Raw genomic sequence first — 20,079 nt, 5'->3', positions numbered from 1 at the left:
TGCTATGAAATGAAGTGGTTCCCAATTTGACTGTGGTTCCATTCACGACCTGGGGTGAAGAATTGAATGCTGAAACAATTTTTTATTGGATCCTAGATTTTTCAAAAGGTAATCTGAAGATTTCCTACATTGGTATCAAAGCGTTTTCATTTGTTTCATGCTCATTTTTTATTTGTTTCCGAAAAGAAAATTATTTCCTATTATGATTTGTTTCTAGAAAGAACAATGTTCACTTAAATAAAATAAGATAATAAATAAAAAAATAAAAAATAAAAAATAAAAATGGTGGATGTAGTAAAAAAAAATTAAAAAAAAATGGTGGATGTAGTGGATGCACGTGAAAATTGGATATCTGCGATTAAATGCAAAGAAGATAGTATCTAATAATGCAGTTTATTAGTAATATCCGATAATGCAGATAATATCCAATAAAATGGAAATTGGATAATATAATTTTTTTTTTTAAATGATGAGATGACACTATAATCCCACAGAACCTGCCCAGGAGTCCACCCCCAATAAAAATGAAATAAAATGTAGATATATATATATATATATATATATAGATGACACTATAATCCCACAGAACCTGCCCAGGAGTCCACCCCTACCATGCCACTAGTGGATAATCCAAATAATATCCAATAAAAATGAAATAAAATGTAGATTATGGGATATATATATATATATGACACTGTGGACTCCTTAGATAATAAAATATAAATTTTTTGAATATGATGCTACACCCAGGATTCGCGCCTGAGTCTTTCCTATGTAAGGAGTTCCTTATTAGCACTAGAATACCAACACTTTCAAATATAATTATTACCTTTTGGTATAGTTAGACCATGACTAAAGACTTGGTATCTAACATGATTCTTTAGTCAAAATGATGAATGTTGATTTGTTCATAAAATAATAATAATAAAAATAATGAGGGACAATAAAACACACACACACACACATATATATATATATATATATAATTGTGTCCTTCTAATTAAATTTTTTATTTGTTCAAATATTTAATTAAAGTATGAGTATATGTTACTCATTAAAATTAAATTAAATTTTTTTGTCAGGTACAAAATGGTACGAATGAAGAGAACTAGGAGAGTATTAAGGGATAAAGGACCTTGGCTATTTTTAGATACGCTTATGAATTATAAGAGGGACCTTAGCCATTCTATAAATGAACATGTGGATCATGTGGTTAAGATGATCAAGAGTTTGGAAGTGGAATATATTTTCAGTCGGGCTATTAAAAATGAATTTGACAAATGTCATTAATAGAACCTGAGGCCAAAGTTTTAGAAAATATATGAGAATTCGTCCAAGAAGGGCCTCAAGGTTTCACACATAAGTCTTTTTGTGATTTAGTAGCTCTTTTTAAGGAACATTGGCAAATATGTTTTGTGAAGAATGTCATTAGACAAACAACAATGCTTTCTATTTCTCATAACTTACAAAGTGTGAGGTTTTCAAATTCTATTAGGCATAAAAATCTTAAAGGGTTATGGTTATTGAAAACAACTTCTAAAGTTATAGAAGACACTGTGTATAATCCAAATATTGTTTTTTTTTTAGCTTCAAGAGAGAAGATTAGTTTTTCTTCTATATATTACATTTTATTTTATGTTTTGTACACCAAATGTAAATATTTTGATATGCAAGACATGACATGTATATTTATCTCATTGATGAATAAGTATATCTTTTTTATTCACATGTCTTTAGTTCTTTATAAATATATTGTCAACACATGCTAGTTGTACTATATTATTTCATTGAGTGGGAAGTTTTAGGTTGAAGAAAATATATGTAATTTATTGCCTAAATAAATTATATATATAGTAATGCTTGCATAGATTATTTCTAATTCGTAATAATTAAAATTGTATATAGAATCTGATTGGGAACATAGTGAATTGTCATTAAGGTTATTACACATTAAAAGATAATTAGAGCAAGTATGAGTATCGATATTCGTAAAAGTACCAACTTATAAAATTTGTGCAATATCTCTATGTAGTTGAATATGTCGACTGCAACTAAGAACATCATAGTAGAACTAAATATGGGTGAGAAACTAGATGGTGATAATTATGAGATTTGGCATCGCAAGGTTTAGTATATCCTTGAAGAGCAAGAGGCTCTTGAAACACTTAATCATATCATGTAAGAACCTAAACAAGGGAACTTTGCCCAACATAGAAGAGATTAGGAAGCTTATGTGGCTTGGAAGAAAAAAAATCCTTTAGCTCACATTAAGTTGTTAAGTTGTATGTAAGATTATCTCTTAATTGAGTATGAGGTATACCAAACTACTCAAGAGATGTGGGAAGCTCTAAAAGAAAAGTATGGTAGACTTTCAGGTACAAAGTTGAGATAACTTGAAATGAAATTTGGAAAATATAAGATGCGACCGAACCATACAATGAAACAACATCTCAAGGAGATGAAAAGAATCATAAGAGAGCTTAAAACATCTAGACATGTCCTCACTAATGAGCAAAAGTTGAGGCAGTCATCAGATCTCAGCTAGAAACCGAGTAGCATATGTAGAGTTTCGATGAATTAGTTTCGATATAAGATGGATCTATGTAGGAAACAACTCCAAAGTTGAGGTCAAGGGTACTGGAACATGTAAATTGGAATTACACAGAGAACATACCCTTCTTACATGATGTTCTTTATGCTTCGGATATTCGATGAAATTTGGTCTTTGTGTTAGTCCTTCTTGGTTTAGGTTTCAATTTGAATTTTTATGATTAGGTAATGGAGTTGTATTTGGGAACAACATACTATGGTTTTTGATTTATTCTAAATGGTTTTATGGTTCTTAACATTGATAATTATGTATTGTCTAATACTAATGATAGTTATTATTCGTTGATGACTACTTCTATACATGTGATAATGTGAGCATATGACATGCTGGACTTGGGCATTTGGACAAGAAAGAATGAATAGACTAGCTAGAGAAAATCTACTAGGTCAATTCACTAAAATTGATGTCCCAACTTTTGAATACTATCTCGCTAGTACGACAATAAGAAAACCATTCGGAAAAGGAGTTAGAGCTGAAATACCATTGCAATTGATCCATTCTGACATCTATGGTCTTATGAATGTTAGAGCAAGGCATGACGCCTTGTACTTCATCACATTTATAGATGAATTTACTCGTTATGGTCATGTTTATCTGATTTCTCATAAATCATAAGTATTAGATTAATTTAGACACTACATTAATTTAGTTGAGAATCAGTTGGATAAAAAAACTAAAACATTAAGAACAAACTGAGGTAGAGAATACTGTTAGAATAATTTAAAAATTTATGTGATGAAAAGGGTATTAGTAGACAACTCACTATTCTAGGGACTCTACAACAAAATAGAGTTTCTAAGATTAGGAATAGAACATGGTTAGACATGGTTAGGTCAATGATGGCTCAAGCAAATCTTCCCATTTCATATTGGGAAGATGCATTGTTAACTGCTACTTATGTACTTAATTGAGTACCCTCAAAGGCTATTATTGCATCTACTCCATATGAGTTATGGAATAATCAAAAGCCTAATCTTACCAATTTGCAACTGTAGGGGTCGATGACTTATATTCACAATCCTTCTCATAAATATGGAAAATTAGGTCATAGAATAAGGAAATTTATCTTTATAAGATACAGTGAACACTCTAATGGTTATGTGTTGATAGGTGAGCATGAAGATGGAATAGTAATTGAATTAAAATCACAAGATGTTACATTTTTAGAAGATGATTTCCCACGTACGAATCAAATTGATATAGATTTATATCTTTATGAAATAATGGATCTTGACATAAGATCTACACTCAAACAATAATTGATGCTTGAACCTAGTGGAAGTGAACTAGTACCTATAACAAGTACAATAAAAGAGTCGATGTTGAGAAAAAGTTGTCGACAAATTATTCCTCGACAATGATTTGAGATTGAAGGGGGAGTTCATATTGTTACTCAGTATGTTGATGTTGAGCATAAGTTAGTTCAAAAGGCTTTTACTTGTCCAACTAAGGATGAATAGAGAAAAACAATGGAAGAGTAATTGGAGTCAATGTGAAAAAATCAAGTCTGTGACTTGGTTGATCTGCCTTTAGATTAAAAAACTATTGGGAACAAATGAGTTTTTAAAATAAAACGAATGGTAGATGGATCCATTAAAAATTATAAAGCTCGATTAGTTGCTAAAGGGTATACCCAACAAGAGGGTATAAACTATGAGGAAACTTTCTCTCTAGTAGTTAGGTTTACCTCAATTGGCTTCATTCTAGCTATTGTAGCTCATATGGATTTAGAGTTATTCCAAATGGATGTTAAAACAACTTTCCTTAATGGAGAATTGGATGAAGAAATCTATATGGAACAACCAGTAGGTTTCATTATCCAAGGCCAAGAGCGCAAAGTGTGCAAGTTAAATCGATCGACTTATGGCTTTAAGCAATCATCCAAATAGTGGTACTTGAGATTTCATTATGCAATACCTTCGTATGATTTCACAATGATTGATGAGAACCATTGTGTTTACATTATACAACTAAAGATAAATATGTGTTATTATCTTTATACGTGGATGATATACTTATAGCTGGAAATAATTTGGAGTTTGTTCAAACCATTAAAAGATGGTTATCATTTAATTTTGAGATGAAAGATATGGGAGAAGCATCTTATATTCTTGGAGTAAAGATCTATATAGATCGTTCTAACAAACTAGTGGCTCTTTCACAAGAACACTATATTAAGAAAATCTTTGAATGATTTAACATGCAAGATTGCAATCCCATTGACACTCCATTTGCAAGAGGTGAAAACTTAAGCAAAGAAATGAGTCAAAAGACTCCAGAAGAAAAAAAGAAAATGAGTAATGTTTCCTACTCCAATGTTGTTTGGAGTCTAATGTATGCTACAATGTGCACAAGACTGGACATCTACTATGTTGTTAAGATGGTTAGTCTTTACCTAGAAAATCCTAGAATAATGCATTGGAAAGCAATAAAGAGCATTCTTAGGAATCTAAAAGGCACAAAGGACTATTCTCTTTGTTATCAAGGCAAAAAATTGCGTTTGGTGGGTTATTCAGATGCCAATTGGGTAGGTGATCTAGATGAGCGTAAATTAGCATTTGGATATATATATATAGATATATATATTCTTGCTTAACAATGGTGTTATCTCATTGAGAAGCAAGAAACACACTTGTATAGCTTTATCAACCATGGAAGCTAAATTTATTGCTTGTTCAGCTGCAACACAAGAAGTTGTATGGTTGAGATGATTTTTGAAAAGCTTAGGAATAGTCAAGGATGTTTTTGGGCCAACAACAGTCTATAGTGACAGTCAAGTTGCAATCGCTTATGTAAAGGACCTGAAATATCATAGAAGGACTAAGCATATAGATACTAAGGATAATTTTATAAGAGATATCATTGCACAAAATGATGTGATCCTGAAATATTTACCTACATGTGAGATGGTTGTTGATCCATTCACAAAATCCATTTCGAGAGACATATTTTTTGTACATGTAACGTCATTAGGATTGCGTAGGTTATAATTTATGTTGATTATATGACATGGATCATTATTGATTGGATATAAGATATTTTGTTAATGATCAAATGAAATGAGTATTCGTTATTCATATCATTGAGTATGTACATGGTACTTATGCATATATGCTCTTAAATGTATGTCAACAGGCAGAGGTTGGCTCTCTCACATGAGCAATCGCCCCAATCAATGCTTTATGAGTTGGGATGAGACATGGTATACTGATAATGATAAATTAGCAAAAAGTATACAAAGATAATAAGTGTCACTTTAATTAAGCATCAAGATGAGGTCAATAATAAATGACATATTGACCGAATGTAATCGCCCACAACTACATTTGCTTGTTTGAACTAGACTTGAGTTTTAACAAAAAAGGTTTTAGGAGAACCATAGATGTGAAACTCAAACGAGTTATTGGTATGAAGCTCTTAGTTGAGGTCTATATAGTGGTAATTTGACATACACTCTCTAAGTGAAGAGAAACCATCATAACATGTATTTTCATATACATGTGTTTGAAAGTGGCTAATAAGGAAAGTGAGCGATTCATCCTTACATTCTCACTGTGTGAGATCCTTAGTGTTTAGTACAATTATAATAGCCCACTATTGTACTCTTTGTATTTTTGGCTATGTTTTGAGGTGACAAATTAATGTTACTACTTTGGTATGTTTCTAACAGAACTAAAATAATTTATCCTTATGGGACATATTGGGCAAGCAATTAATTTGAATCTAAAAGACATAAGTTTACACGATTTTTTTTTTAGTTACATTGATAAAGATGTGTTCACGGTCAACCGATTATATTGTTTTTGTAGCTAATATAGTTGTGAATACATTTATAATGTTGTGTAGTATGCAGCTTTAAGGGATTAAGTCTATACATTAAAATGTAACTAAATAAATCTGGGGTACAATGAGACATGATTATAATTGTTCACTCATAATTTTGGGCTTATGCTATTATGTATCCTTAACAGGTACATAACTTTATAAGCTCTCAAAATTGTAGATGTGCTCGCATGGTCACATGACCCATTTGCTTGTATGAATCACCTTAAAAATCCTAAGAGAATGGACTTGCTTAATTATTGATTGGTTGTATAAACTCATTTTGTGCAAGTGAGAGATGTTGGAGTTAGGTGGGTGCCCAAGTCAAGCTGACCCAACCCAATCCAACAAATTAGAGATCTGGGTGAGCAATTTCGGGGAGTTGAAACTAATATAAATTGCCCAGAAACCATCCCACTATATATATCTCGCTCTCTCTCAAACTAGAGAACTTAAAAAGAAAAGTTCTCTATAGAGTAGGTGAACGGTTTTTGTGTTGTGAAACGAAATAGTTCCCGATTTGACAATGGTTCCATTCGCGACCTAGGGTGAAGAATTGAACAGTGAAACAATTTTTTATTGGATCCTGGATTTTTCAAAAGGTAATATGAAGATTTCCTACAATCTTCATATTTTTTTTATATTATTAAGAATGAATAAAGTTTAAATTTTTTAATATGTAAATAAGTCAAGTTTTTTATTGCATGTACATAACATTTTAGAATGCTTTGATTTGATCTACAACTAATTTAATCAATTTTTTGAATTCAAAATTATTCTTAAAAATTTTAAAATTCATTAAAGAATATTATTAATTATGTCTTATTTATTTACCTAAATTCAAAATATGTATTTGTGTGTATGAGAGAAACAGTAAAGTCATGACTAATAATATATCAATTTTAATCTTTTTTTTTTTTTAATGATTGGATCTATTTTTCAAGTTCTAAATTATTTTTAAAAATTGTTAAGCCCATTAATAAATTCATTACAAAGTATCACTTGATTTGAAGTTCATCCTTATAGTGAGAAAATTTACAAAAATATAAAGATGTGCAACAAAAAAAAAAAGAAAAAAAAAAGTCATTATGATCTAATGATTTTTGTCCATAAATTTATGGTATTAATGAGTTTACTATTTGAATTTCAAATTATTTTTAAAAATTACTAGACTCGTTAATAAATCCAACATAGTAAGTTTTGTTTAATTTGTAATTTATTTGCTTAGTTAAAAAAATAGAAAATAATGATTCTATGTTAAAGAAAAACAATAGTCATTTTAGACTTTTTTGCCTATAAATCTCTAGTATTGATTGTATCATTATTTGAGCTTTAAATTATTTTTAAAAATTATTAGACTCATTAATGAATCTATCGTAAAAGAATAAAAAAAATAAAAATTACTAGTCTTGTTTAATTTGGTATTCATTTGCCTAGTAAAAAAGAGTTAAACAAAATAATGATTCTATATAAAAGAAAAACAATAAAGTCGCAACCAATTTTTGTCTAAATTTTTTTTGTATTAATTGGTTTACTTTGAATTTTAAATTATTTTTAAAAATTATTAGATTCGTTAATAAATTCAATGCATTAAGTTTTGTTTACTTTGAAGTTCATTTGACTAGAGAAAAAAATATATAAAAAAAAAATTCTATATAAAAGAGAAACAATAAAGTTGTTATAAACTATTTTTTATTCATAAATTTCTAATATTAATTGGTTTATTATTTGAGTTTTAAATTATTTTTAAAAATTAATATACTCGATTAATTCAATGTATTAAGTATTGTTTAATTTGAAGTTTATTTGTCTAACAAAATATATATATATATATATATATATATATATATATATATAAAGTTATTGAGTTCCATAATTTTTTTAGTATTAATTAAATCAATTTTTGAGTTTCAAATAATTTTTGAAAATTAATAAATTTTATTTATTAGTTTGATTTGAAATTTATTTTCTTAATAAAAAATTTTAGAAAAGTTTAAAAAAATTTAGAAAAGTACAAGTAATTTAAAGGAATATTATATTTTAAGATTTATGATACTAGTATTAGATTATGAAGGGAGAAAGAGAATAATATCATATTCAATTTTACTTTTTGTAATTTTTAAAAATTTTTATATATATCCAAATTTTTTAAATTTAGAAAACTTCTACTTGTGTGCCAAAAGTTTGTCTATTTTAATTTATTTTTGAAAATTATTTTCAAATAACAATGTGGAAACAAAATTAGAAATCTTTAAAAATAGTTTTCTATTTTTATCATACACCAAGAGTCTCTAAATTTCTAACGTCCGTAACGGCTTATGATTAATAATTTTTTGACTAAAAATAATCAGTGAAGTTGATTCCTATATATCCGCACACTTTACTACTTTAGTGTGTATTTGGGATGAGTGCAAATCAATCCCCAGTTTGGATTCGGATTTAACCTGAAACCCGTCTCTGCTCTCTCCTCGATGGGGTTTGCGTTCAAACCCTAACCCAAGTTTTTTTTTTTCTTTTTTTTGAGATTTGGAAGGAGAAGGTGAGGTGTTTCTTTCATGTTTCGAGTTAAAATTGTTAGATTTTGTTTGTTTCCCTTTTGAATCAAATGAATTTTGTTGGCTGGTGATGCTATGTGTATTTCTGATCGTGATTGAGTTTTCTTTGGTTTTAGTTCTTTGATGATACACCCTGAAAATTTAGCGTTTGAATGGTGCTTTTCAAAGTGCTTGAAGAAAAACCCAGAAAATTATTTGATGAAAAACTTCGGTGTGGTTGATTTGAACGTCAAACCCTTCCATTTACATCAGGTGGCAGAGTAATGCTATCTTAGTCCTTTTATCTTCTTCACTGAACTTTTTCAAGATTCTGTTGGGTGGTATCCGATTCAATGCAAATATTATTAGGGTAAATTGTTGTTTGATTCTGCATGGAATGTAGATGTATCACTACTATTTTCATGGTTGCATTTGGATTTGGATTTGGATTTGGATTTAGATTTAGGGTTCATTTTAGATGGATATGTCTAAGATTTTTGAGCTGGATATCTATCCAATTCAGCCCTCCCACATCTTGATCGGTCAATTTATATTGAAAGTCAAGGCACTGTTGTGAACAGCAGGGGACTTATTAGATACCATTGATTGATTCAAGCTGATGTTCATGAATCATCTTCTTGAATCATGCATGCATCAAATTCTCAATCTTGGAGAACACTTTAATTGAGCCATCCTACTGTTTAATGCTATGCTTGTAGTCCCTTCAGTATGAAACTTTATAATTCTAGCATTTTTTTATCTTAGTTGGGCATGACCAAAACCATCTCAACCAATTGTCTTCAGTATTGTCCTCAATTGTTATTAGCTTTCAGTTCATATGAATGTGTTTTTTCCCAGTTTTGCCTTCTCTTCTGGTACATCTCATCCATCTTGGCATTCTTACTTTAAATAAGCTTATATTGTTGATATCATTTCTTGACTGTTGAGCAAATAATTTTCAGTTTGTTGGTTAGGATTCATCATCCATCACGTTTGAAACACCTTTCAATTTAATCTTTCCCATTTTAGCTAGGTTACCAACATCTTCAATCTATCCCACTTTGTAGATGATTAGGCTGATATAAAGCAAGCAAACACTCATGGGTGTCACCAGGTTATCAATTTCAATAAGTTCAATGGAAATCAAACTTTGGTGATCACCTGTCTTGCTTAAGTTCAAGAAAAAATGTTATTGTTTCTACAACAGGCACATGTTCTCGTTTAAGAAATGCTAATAAGCATGTTTTTGGTGTAAACTCATCAATTTGAAATAAAGGGAAGTGTTTCCAAATATAGATTTTCCTAACTGATCTAAAAAATTTAGCAATGATGTGACTTTTAGGCATTTTTTTTTCTTTTTTGTAGAAAGAGGATAAGCATGTTATTGAGTGATCACATAGATTTCGAATGTGTTTAGCAATAATTTTAGGAAGTGTTTCTAGCCTTTCTAATACTTGAAAATTTTTATCTTTCAAGTATTAAAGATGCTAGAATCGTGTTTGGCAGTGATTTTAGGAACTGTTTCTAGTCTTTCTAACACTTCAAAATTTTTATCTTTCAATTATTAAAGATGCTAGAAACACTTGTTAGAATCATTGCCAAACACACTCTTCGAGCCCGTTTGGCAGTGATTTTAGAAAGTGTTTTTAATCTTTTTAACACTTAAAAATTTTTATTGTTCAAGTATTAGGAAGGCTAGAAACGTATTGTAGAAGCACTACCAAACGCACTCTTCCTCTAATAGCAAGTGTTTTTGAGCTGCCTACTTTGTTCATTCCATGTCAGGACTGATTTAAAAGCTTCCAGCAATATGTCTTAACAATTTATGCACAGTTCTCTAGATCCTAAACTAGATCTCTCTTTTGCAGGAAATGACATTCTTGAAGCATCTTTATGGTGACTTGAAGGCCCACCTTTTAGTATTGTCATTGTACAGCTCTAAAGTATTTTCAGGTCTGAAGTAAACCCCAGAAATTTTCTTCATCCTTGTCCCTCAGTGAGAGCTTGATACTCCATATCTCATTATAGTCCATCAGAGTAAAATTGATTTGCTTAATTGACAAAAATGACAGAAAACTTCAGCTACACAGCTTGCAGACAGTTATCTCAAATGTTTTTGGCGATAATTTTCTTTCACAGTTCTGAATATGTCATTGCAGTCAACATTCATGGAAGGTCGAATGTAACTCTCAAGTCTCTTTTGATCAGTAAAGCTTATTTGCTGGCAATGGTTTGTTCACTGCTGGAGTACTTTGCTGAAATTGTTTTATTTCCCGGGTTAAAGGAAATTTGGTGGATAAGCAACTCAGGCCTTGCAATGGTTGTAATTGGGGAAATCATAAGGAAAACAGCAATTTTAACAGCTGGGCGGTCCTTCACTCATCTTATCAAGGTTTATCATGAAGAGGATCACAAATTGGTAACTCATGGAATCTATAGATATATACGTCACCCAGGATATTCTGGTTTTCTCATATGGTCTGTTGGCACTCAGATAATGCTCTGTAATCCCATCTCCACAATTGCATTTGCAATTATCGTCTGGCACTTCTTTTATAAACGAATACCATATGAGGAGTTTTTCCTGAGGCAGTTTTTTGGGTCAGAGTATGAGGAATATGCACAACTGGTGCCTTCTGGGGTGCCGTTTGTGAAGTGAAGGTATGTGAAACTTGTGACAGAGTAAACAAAAAAAAATTGTTACATTTTCTGGAAAAGGAAGTTTAAATATGATTGAAGCTGAACAGTTTAATGGCTGGCAGGAATGACTAGTTATTTATCTATTTTTGTAGTGGCAGACCCCAGAAGAAAAGATGGGGCTTTGAACATTCTCCTGTCATGGATTGATGAAGCAACACTAAAATTTATTTCTTGGTGTGATTGTGCAGGGAGAAGAGTGCATGAGGAATGCTGCAGTGAGCAACTATCAGAATGATCCAAGAAGATGATACTTGGATAATGATGTGGTCTTCCTGACTTGCAAATTTTGTTCTTTGCTGAACTGACATGCCCTTAGGTGGTGTTTTGTATTTGACTTAATTCTACATAGAACTTAAAACTAAATAATCCTTAATAGTGTTAAGTATTAAGTTTGTTTTTTTAATATCTTATTTCTATTAAGTATTAATAAGTAAAGAAAAATCAATACGTTATTTTTAGCATTTAGATAAAGTTAAGATATTTGATTTTTTCTATTTAGTAAAAAAATTTAAGAAATAAATCATAAGTTAAAAAAATAAAAATAAAAAACAAACGATTTAAAATTTGAAGGCAAGTTGATTTCATTAGAAAATTAAAAAAAACAAACAACACCCTAACCTCTATTTTGTTTTCTTCATTCAATAATAATAAAAAGTATAACATTTGATATGTTTTGTTTTAGATATGATTTTGCATTTGGATTGATGTAAAGTGAAAGCTGAATGCCAAACTGAAAGAATGAGGCTGTTAGCCTGTTATATCTTGCTCGAGAATATGGCGATCCAAGTATTTTACTATAATTGTTTTCAAGTATTGTCAAACTGGGTTCTTGGATGAAGTTTGAACTAATCTCATTAGATTAGAAGTTGAACGTCTCTACATCTTTAATATTTGCTTTCAAGTATATTTAGAATGGCATGTTGCAGTGTGCCATAATTGAATGTTTCAATGCAAAGCAGCTCATGGAGCCTATACCCAGGGCTACAGAATAGCATGTCATGAAGGAGCTTCCTCGATAGAATTGAGAAAGGAAAAAACTCGTTAAGGCTCTGCGAACACAAGGCATCCACACAAGAAGAAAACAACTTCTTTCCAGATCTCTCTTTCTTATAATAAATGAGTGTGGCAGCCACATTCATTCTCATAATCATGTTTCTGAGAAGTTGCTGAATTCTTCATTTCAAGTGGTGTTGTTCTTTTTAGTAGAATCAATTTCTTTTGAGACCCAATTCTATTTTACTCTGCTAATACATTAAGCATTTTTTGTTTCTCAATTTGCCACCATCATTATTATTCCCCAAAATTCCAAGTAAAGGAACCAGTTTCACAATTTTGTAGCAAATTGGCCGCGAGGAAGCGCTCTCCAACCAATATCTCGGCGGTAGAACCCTCCTGGCCAGTTGATTTCCTCAACGGCTCGGTAGGCTCTCTCCCGTGCCTCTTCAAGATTTTTCCCCTTGGCAGTAACTCCCAGAACGCGACCCCCAACAGCAATGAAGTTGCCATCTGAGTCGAGATTTGTTCCAGCATGAAACACCTTGACAGATGGAGCAACAAGCTCTGCTTCGTCAAGATTGGAAATCACAGTTCCCTTCTCATAGGACCCAGGGTAGCCTTTACTTGCCATTACCACCACCATGGCAGACCCTGGGGACCAGTTCAGAGATACCCCACTTAACTCTCCTTTACAAGCTGCAAGCAGAACTTGGGCCAGATCAGACTCCAGCCGAATCATTAGCACCTGGGAATCATGAAAATAAATAAATAAATAAAAATAAACGGGCCATCAACCTAATAACACAATGCATACACCATCATTTATCAAGAAAAATTATGCCAATGGTCTATATACTTCAATTCTCCATTGGTTGTCATTTACACAAGGTCATGCAAATGCATTTTCAAAGCATGTAGACTGAGTATGCAACAACCCACCCACCAACCCCAATCCCAAGAGAAAAAAGACATGTAGGGTGCATTTGGTATGTGAGAATAGGAGCAGAACTAGGATGGTGATGATGGTAAATCTCAATTCCATGTAGGAGAGCGGAATCAAAATCCTAGTGAGAGTGAGATTTGATTTTCATGCTAATCAATTTTTTTATTCCTATTCCCATTCTAAAGACCAATCCAAACACATAAAGAATGGGAATGGAATTGACTTCCCATTCCCATTCTCTATTCCAATATTCCAACATACAGACTGAAACCAAATTCTTAACCGTTCAGAAATCCTAATAACCATTTGATGGCACCAACGTACACAGAAAGAAACCAAATTCATAACCGTTCATGTGTAAGATTAAGTTCTCAAGAGAATAGCATATGCCAACAGGTTCAGTCCCTCACATGGATCAAATGGTCAGCTGATGTGCTATGACTATACTTAGAATATATGCTTTATCATGAGTCAAGTATCAATGACTAACCTGGCACTCTGGATCTCCAAATCGCACATTATACTCGATTAGCTTAGGTAATCCAGACTTCTTCTCAATCATGAGCCCAGCATACAAAACTCCAACAAACCTACAACCTTCTGCTGCCATTCCTTTTACTGTAGGGATAATTATGGATTTCATGACCAAAGACTGAAGTTCTTCTGTTATGATGGGTGCTGGAGAGTATGCCCCCATCCCACCAGTATTGGGCCCTGTATCACCATCACCAACTCGTTTGTGGTCCTGAGCAGATTCTAGAGGTATGGCATTCTCTCCATCAACCAGAGCAAAAAAGGATGCTTCTTCTCCCTCCAGAAATTCTTCAACAATGACCTGGGAACCAGCTGAACCAAAAGCACCTTTGACAAGCATCAAGTCAACAGCTTCGTATGCCTCATCCAATGTCATAGCAACAATAACTCCTTTTCCAGCAGCCAATCCATCCGCCTTTATAACAATTGGTGCCCCTTGCTCTTGAATATACTGCTTTGCAGCAGCAGGGTCTGTAAAAGTTTGATACTGCAGCAATCAATTAAAGCATTAGTAAGGAGTGTTTTATGGGGATGCGCTGACATATAAATGATAAAGCAAATAAATGTTAATTTGAGAAAAATGGAGTGAGGAAAATCACTTAGTCAAGGATTAATTAGAATGGACCTTTTTATATGCAAAGATAATATACCAAAAGAGCACCAGGGGGATCACAATCTAAAAAGATGGAATAGAATTGGAGTCTTGGACTGCCCCAAGCAAAATGTAATACAGAAGGTGAAGAGAAGGAGAAAAGAGGGTCCAAAGCTCACTACCTCACAATGCTTCTGAAACTGCTAATAAAGTCCAGAAGAGATCCCTACCACCAGAATTAACCTCAGTCCAGGATTGTAGTTAGAGAATCAGTCTCTTTGACTAAAGATTAAATCTAAGAGTGCGTTTGACAGTGATTCTAGGAAGTATTTCAACCCTGTCTAATACTTTAAAATTTTTATTTTTCAAGCATTAGAAAGATTAGAAACACTTCCTAAAATCACTGTCAAACGCACTCTAAATAACATTCTAGTCATGGAGAATCTAAAGTCTTATAGCCTAATTACAGTAAATTGCTTTCTGACACCTACACAGGCACTAAGGCAGCGCACTAACTTTCCGGTAATATGAAACCGAAAGCAATCGCTGTGGGTACTAAAGTCTAAAAAACAAAGAGAGAAGAAAATGATACCCATCATCTCCTTACTAAGATCAAAACTGATAGAAGCAAGCTGACATACTCATATTCATGATAAAAATGCCAGCAACAAGCAAACATGCTCTGATTTTCATAAATAAAAAAAAGGGGGGGCACAAAAGGAAGGAATCATCACACTTGTGTAACTGAGATCAAAATAAACAGACAGACCTTAGCAGTGGGAATCCCATATTTGTCACACAAATTCTTCATGAAGTTCTTGGAACCTTCTAACGCAGCAGCTTCCGATGAAGGGCCAAAACTGGGTATTCCAGCCTTAACTAGATCATTTGAGAGACCTGCAACAAGAGGAGCCTCTGGCCCCACAACAACTAGTCCTACTCCCCATTTATGGCAGAAGGAGATCACTGCTGAGCTGTCAGAGATGTCAAGGTCTGAAATACAAGTGGCATCTCCTGAGTTGGAAATCCCAGCATTTCCAGGTGCACAGAAGACTGCATCACAAGAGGGAGATCGCTTCAAGGCATAGCATAGAGCATGTTCCCTTCCGCCACTGCCAATGACCAGCACAACCACCCTATCTTCAACAGAGCCAATAAATAGAGATGGATCAATGAATGATGAAGCATGAACAAGTGAATAAGCCATGAAACCAACTGTTACACTGTCTCATATGTTTAAGAGAATAATCAGATACAATGAATCTTGAATCAATATTCCAAAGTTTTATTGATTAAAAAAAAAAAAAAAAAGAGTATACCCATTTGTAAAGAACAAAACAAATGCATGCATATGCAAAGGAAGAGACACTTTAACAACAATTTTGATAGTTTTAGCTACAGCCTAACACATAGCTTTCAAGCCTCAAAATTACTTATTCCTAGCATAGCCACAAGCTTGTGTTTAGATGCCTCAATTTGATATGGGATTTAAATTTCTAACTCCAGGTGTCATGGATTTTTAAAAGGAGACCTGCTTTGTCTTTGAAATTTAGGATTTGTTGTCAGGTTACATCCAAATACAGATCTGCATTACGCAAGTGTTAACAAACAATGAATTGAATCATAGCCCAGCCTGTCTAAATCTTCTGGAAGTTTGGATAGACAACAGAGTAGAACAAAAGCTAGAAGTGTTGAAATATTTTAAAGTCTCTACTGCTGAGCATGTTTTGCATTCACTGTCAATAATGTTCCTCTGACTGAATTCAGCCCCTTCTGAGTAAATTTTCTCTAAGTGCCAATAAAATGTGCATCATCAAACCAACAGCCTCACTGAATTTTCTATTCAGAACCTTATTTAGCCATCTAATACGCTATAGTAAAGAATAAATCTCGAACGATACCAGCAGATTAAAAAGCAATAAATAAGTGCATGTGCAGAACATCATCATGGAAGTATAACAGGTTAAGAAAGGAGTTGGCTATGCCAGGTGAACGGGTACAACTACATTCACTTGGAAGGGAAATAGGAATTGCCACAATAACAAGCCTCCAATATGGCACAAGTCTAGACATTTCCTTCCCAACAATTCTAGATATTTTCTTTAATGTGAGAATCAAACATGCAACTCTGAAAAAATTCAATAGCTTTCAAATGATCCAATGACGAGGGGAAATGCTTGATTAGGTGATTGATCCACTTTCGCAATGCATACATTGAAATACTAGAAGTTGGATTCACAGTCAACTCAATATATTGTGTAGTTACTCATACAAAATTAGTATGAACCATGAAATAGTTGGATCTAGCCACCTTTCTATGTATTTCACAGTCAAACGGAAAGAAATTATGGCATTCTAAACTCACTTTCATAAGTTATATTCTATTACAAAAAGACTAGGGTATCCCCTCTGTGAATGCTTTGCCTATGCTTGAAAAGAATTTAGAGCAAATTAATATATCATTAAATATGTGGGAGAATTCGCTGGTGAACGAGGAAGCAAGTTAAATCTAACATTAATCTTGCATTGTTTGCCTTGTATAAGTATAATGGCCTCATTCCCCAGCTCACAAGGGGTAATAAGGATCATGAATTTCATATTTCAGTGAAAGAAAATCCAGTCTGGTTAGCCTTGAGCAAGTAAAGCTAGGAGTCTTGGCACCCTTTGTATACATCTTGTGTACTTTGGTGTGTCTCTTTGCTAGGTGTTCTTGATATCTTTTGTGTATGCCGATAAATAAATAAAAAAAATCTAAATAAAGGCTAGAAGACCAACAATGCAGTTAAACTCTTAACTGACATTTAGGAGTAACAAAATGTACCAGACTGACATCTTTAACTAATGGATGATGTGGAGAAACAAAATCTTTGCTCAAGGAGGTAGCCCACACACAATTTTGTGTATGAAATAATAGTCTTGAGGAGGATGATCCTTGGTTATTGAAACAGCTCAACCAAAACACATCTTCTGCCTTCAAATCAAGGTACAATTTTTAAATACTATGATCTATGGGTGGGTTGAATGAATAATTTTTATGCTGTGTTCATACACTCCGAATCCAACATTCCCAACAACTGAAAATTTTGTTCCAAATTAGCCTAACTGAAGGGCTCTTATCCCAAAAAAATTTCAATTTAAAGTGTTCAAATTGGAAAAAGATCACAAAAACCAAAACCATTTGCATAATTTGTATGGGAGCTAACGCCAAATTCATCATAGGAAACTGTGACCAAATGCAGTTTCACTTCAACATCAAATGCAGGAAAATGGTGAATTTTTTTTTTTTTTTTAAAAAAAAAGGACAGAAACAAGTAAGACTAATAATATAAAAAAAAATCACAACAATAAAGACACTGTTAACTTTGAAAGAAAGTATTTCCTTGATTCCACCCAAAAAAAAAAACAAAAAACAAAAATATATAAACCTAAGCACAATCAAGCTCAAGCAAGTTTCAAACACAGCATCAAAAGAGAAGGGTAAATTCTAACAAAACCCCATGATGGCCCAATAAAAAATAAAAAGGAAAAAGGAAAAAACAAAACCCACAGTACAACTAATTCACAAAAGGCATAAAGCAATTTAATGGGGATAATATCCTTAATCACAAACCCACAATAAAGTAAATACCATTAGAAAAATTAGGATTTTGGTTACCAGAGGCAATGTCAGATTGTTCTGCTTTCACTGAGACAGAATGAAATTGGAATGGCGTTGATAAAGAAGCTGCGGAGCCACTGAAATGGCGAAGTTCCCAAGGAATAGGGCGATTTTTTGTGGAAATGGAAGCTCCTGCAATGAAAGATGATGAAGTTCCAAAGATGCTGCAGTTACTTGGTAGGAATGGCTTTGAAGACAGATGAAGATTGTGGAGAGTTCTTAATCCACGAGTCCCAATGCTGTTCAATGACATGCAAGCCATCCCAAAAAGCCCCTGAATTTTCCCAAATATCAGTCTTTATTATAGCTTCAAAGAAAAATGTGGTGCGAAAATTGAAATACTAAACTTGATGTTGAGAGGAAAAAGTAATGAAAAACAGAAGATTTAGAAGACGAAGAGGAGATATAGAACGATGACAGACTCAGACCTGACTTTGAATCGTAGAAAGGTTGGCCTTGGGGCCTTGGTAGAGAGGCTAGGGTTTTCGGACAGAGGCTCAAAAGAAAGGAAAGAGTAGATGGACCAGTAGAGTGCGTCACCGCCTCTTTTATTCTTCTCCTTTTCAAATCAGGATTTGCTATGGTGGCTCGCTTATTTATTACTCTTGGATTCGTAGAGGCCAGACAATCTTCTAATTTTTTAAAAGCACCCCCTTCTACTTTCAAACTTCAAACATTCTTTCATTTTTTTTAAATTAGGAGTCTTTTCTCTATACATTTTTCAATCTCAATGGCTACTAATGATCAACTACAAAAATATAGATTTTTACGAATACATCTATGATTAAATTTTATGGATAATCAGGATGCCTCAAAACATGCCGATAAAATTTTAGATAAAAAATATCAGTGGAATAAAAATTGATCCAAGCTCTTAAAAATATTTTTTTTAATGATAATATAATTTTAATAATATATATATATATATATATATATATGGACTTGCATTTTTCATGTATGTCATTCGATGACAATACTTGTTTTTTATTGGAGAAAAAATTATTTTTGAAAAAGTTAAGACTTCGTCAGTTATATTTATTTTAAGAAATAAAACCCTAATGACTCCTTTTCGAAGGAAAAACAAAATATGTGAAAATTAAGTGTAAATTACTTATCGAAAATGTATCATAAAGATACATCTACAAAGTCCTAAATAGGTCTTTATTAAATCAATGAAGGGAACTAACTAATAAATTGTGGATATCATAAAAGAATACTACAAATGTACACCAAGTAGGGGTACAACTTCGGCAAGTTGGTCTGACTTAACAACAAATCCAACAAGATGTTTGGGTAGATTTAGGCAAATATTTTCAATACTTGGTTGAATTTTAGTTAAGTTTTCTCTACCCAAACTTAATTTGGGTTGGGTTTGAGTCAAGATTCGAACAACCCAAACTTGATTTAATGTTTATAACGTTTATATCCTATGCAATAATATTCATATTTTAGATTTTTAAAAAAAAATAAAATTATAGCATATACTTTTTTATTTTTTTAGAAAGATATATAAATTTATTTTTACTTTTTTTTATTATCTTGAAATTTTGTTTTATTTACTATTTAAATTTTGGTAAACATAAAAAAAATTAAAAAAAAAAAATCTTCTTCTTTTTAAAAAAAAAAAAAAAAAAAACCACCAGGGACGGATTTTGAATCATGTAACCTAATCAACCAATCAACCCAAGT

At 32.4% G+C, this 20,079-nt stretch overlaps 2 protein-coding genes across 3 annotated transcripts; one reads left to right on the top strand and one right to left on the bottom strand.

The window, feature by feature from the left end:
• The first annotated feature begins 9,246 nt into the window (after positions 1-9,246).
• LOC100245637 (protein-S-isoprenylcysteine O-methyltransferase B) lies at positions 9,247-12,070 on the top strand. Its single transcript, XM_059741035.1, has 4 exons — positions 9,247-9,337; positions 10,836-10,920; positions 11,040-11,628; positions 11,856-12,070. Exons 2-3 carry the CDS (start codon positions 10,839-10,841, stop codon positions 11,624-11,626), a joined length of 669 nt encoding a protein of 222 aa, XP_059597018.1. The 5' UTR covers positions 9,247-9,337; positions 10,836-10,838; the 3' UTR covers positions 11,627-11,628; positions 11,856-12,070.
• A 674-nt stretch (positions 12,071-12,744) lies between these two features.
• Positions 12,745-19,059, bottom strand: LOC100252684 (phosphoribosylamine--glycine ligase). 2 transcript variants are annotated; one of them, XM_010647098.3, is made up of 5 exons: positions 18,819-19,059; positions 18,388-18,664; positions 15,502-15,872; positions 14,097-14,627; positions 12,745-13,408 (listed from the first exon to the last, which is right to left on the bottom strand). In XM_010647098.3, the coding sequence occupies exons 2-5, from the start codon at positions 18,650-18,652 to the stop codon at positions 12,992-12,994; spliced, it is 1,584 nt and encodes a 527-aa protein (XP_010645400.1). In that variant the 5' UTR covers positions 18,653-18,664; positions 18,819-19,059; the 3' UTR covers positions 12,745-12,991. The 2 variants fall into 2 exon arrangements, with proteins under 2 accessions (XP_010645400.1, XP_010645401.1); XM_010647099.3 differs by having other exon boundaries at positions 18,813-18,971.
• Positions 19,060-20,079: the final 1,020 nt, after the last annotated feature.

This window comes from Vitis vinifera, chromosome 12 (genome assembly GCF_030704535.1).
Source record: "Vitis vinifera cultivar Pinot Noir 40024 chromosome 12, ASM3070453v1".
Classification (NCBI taxonomy): domain Eukaryota; kingdom Viridiplantae; phylum Streptophyta; class Magnoliopsida; order Vitales; family Vitaceae; genus Vitis; species Vitis vinifera.
This window is presented reverse-complemented; position numbering and strand designations above follow the sequence as displayed.

What these genes read in the sequence shown, in the direction of transcription:
- LOC100245637 (XM_059741035.1), top strand. Translation starts at nt 10,839, where the DNA reads ATGACATTCTTGAAGCATCTTTATGGTGACTTGAAGGCCCACCTTTTA. An exon ending in CAGCTCTAAAGTATTTTCAG is followed by an intron (nt 10,921 to 11,039) that starts GTCTGAAGTAAA and finishes CAAAAATGACAG; the next exon opens with AAAACTTCAGCTACACAGCT.
- LOC100252684 (XM_010647098.3), bottom strand. Translation starts at nt 18,652, where the DNA reads ATGGCTTGCATGTCATTGAACAGCATTGGGACTCGTGGATTAAGAACT. An exon ending in ACAATCTGACATTGCCTCTG is followed by an intron (nt 15,873 to 18,387) that starts GTAACCAAAATC and finishes GCTCTGTTGAAG; the next exon opens with ATAGGGTGGTTGTGCTGGTC. An exon ending in ATGGGATTCCCACTGCTAAG is followed by an intron (nt 14,628 to 15,501) that starts GTCTGTCTGTTT and finishes TGATTGCTGCAG; the next exon opens with TATCAAACTTTTACAGACCC.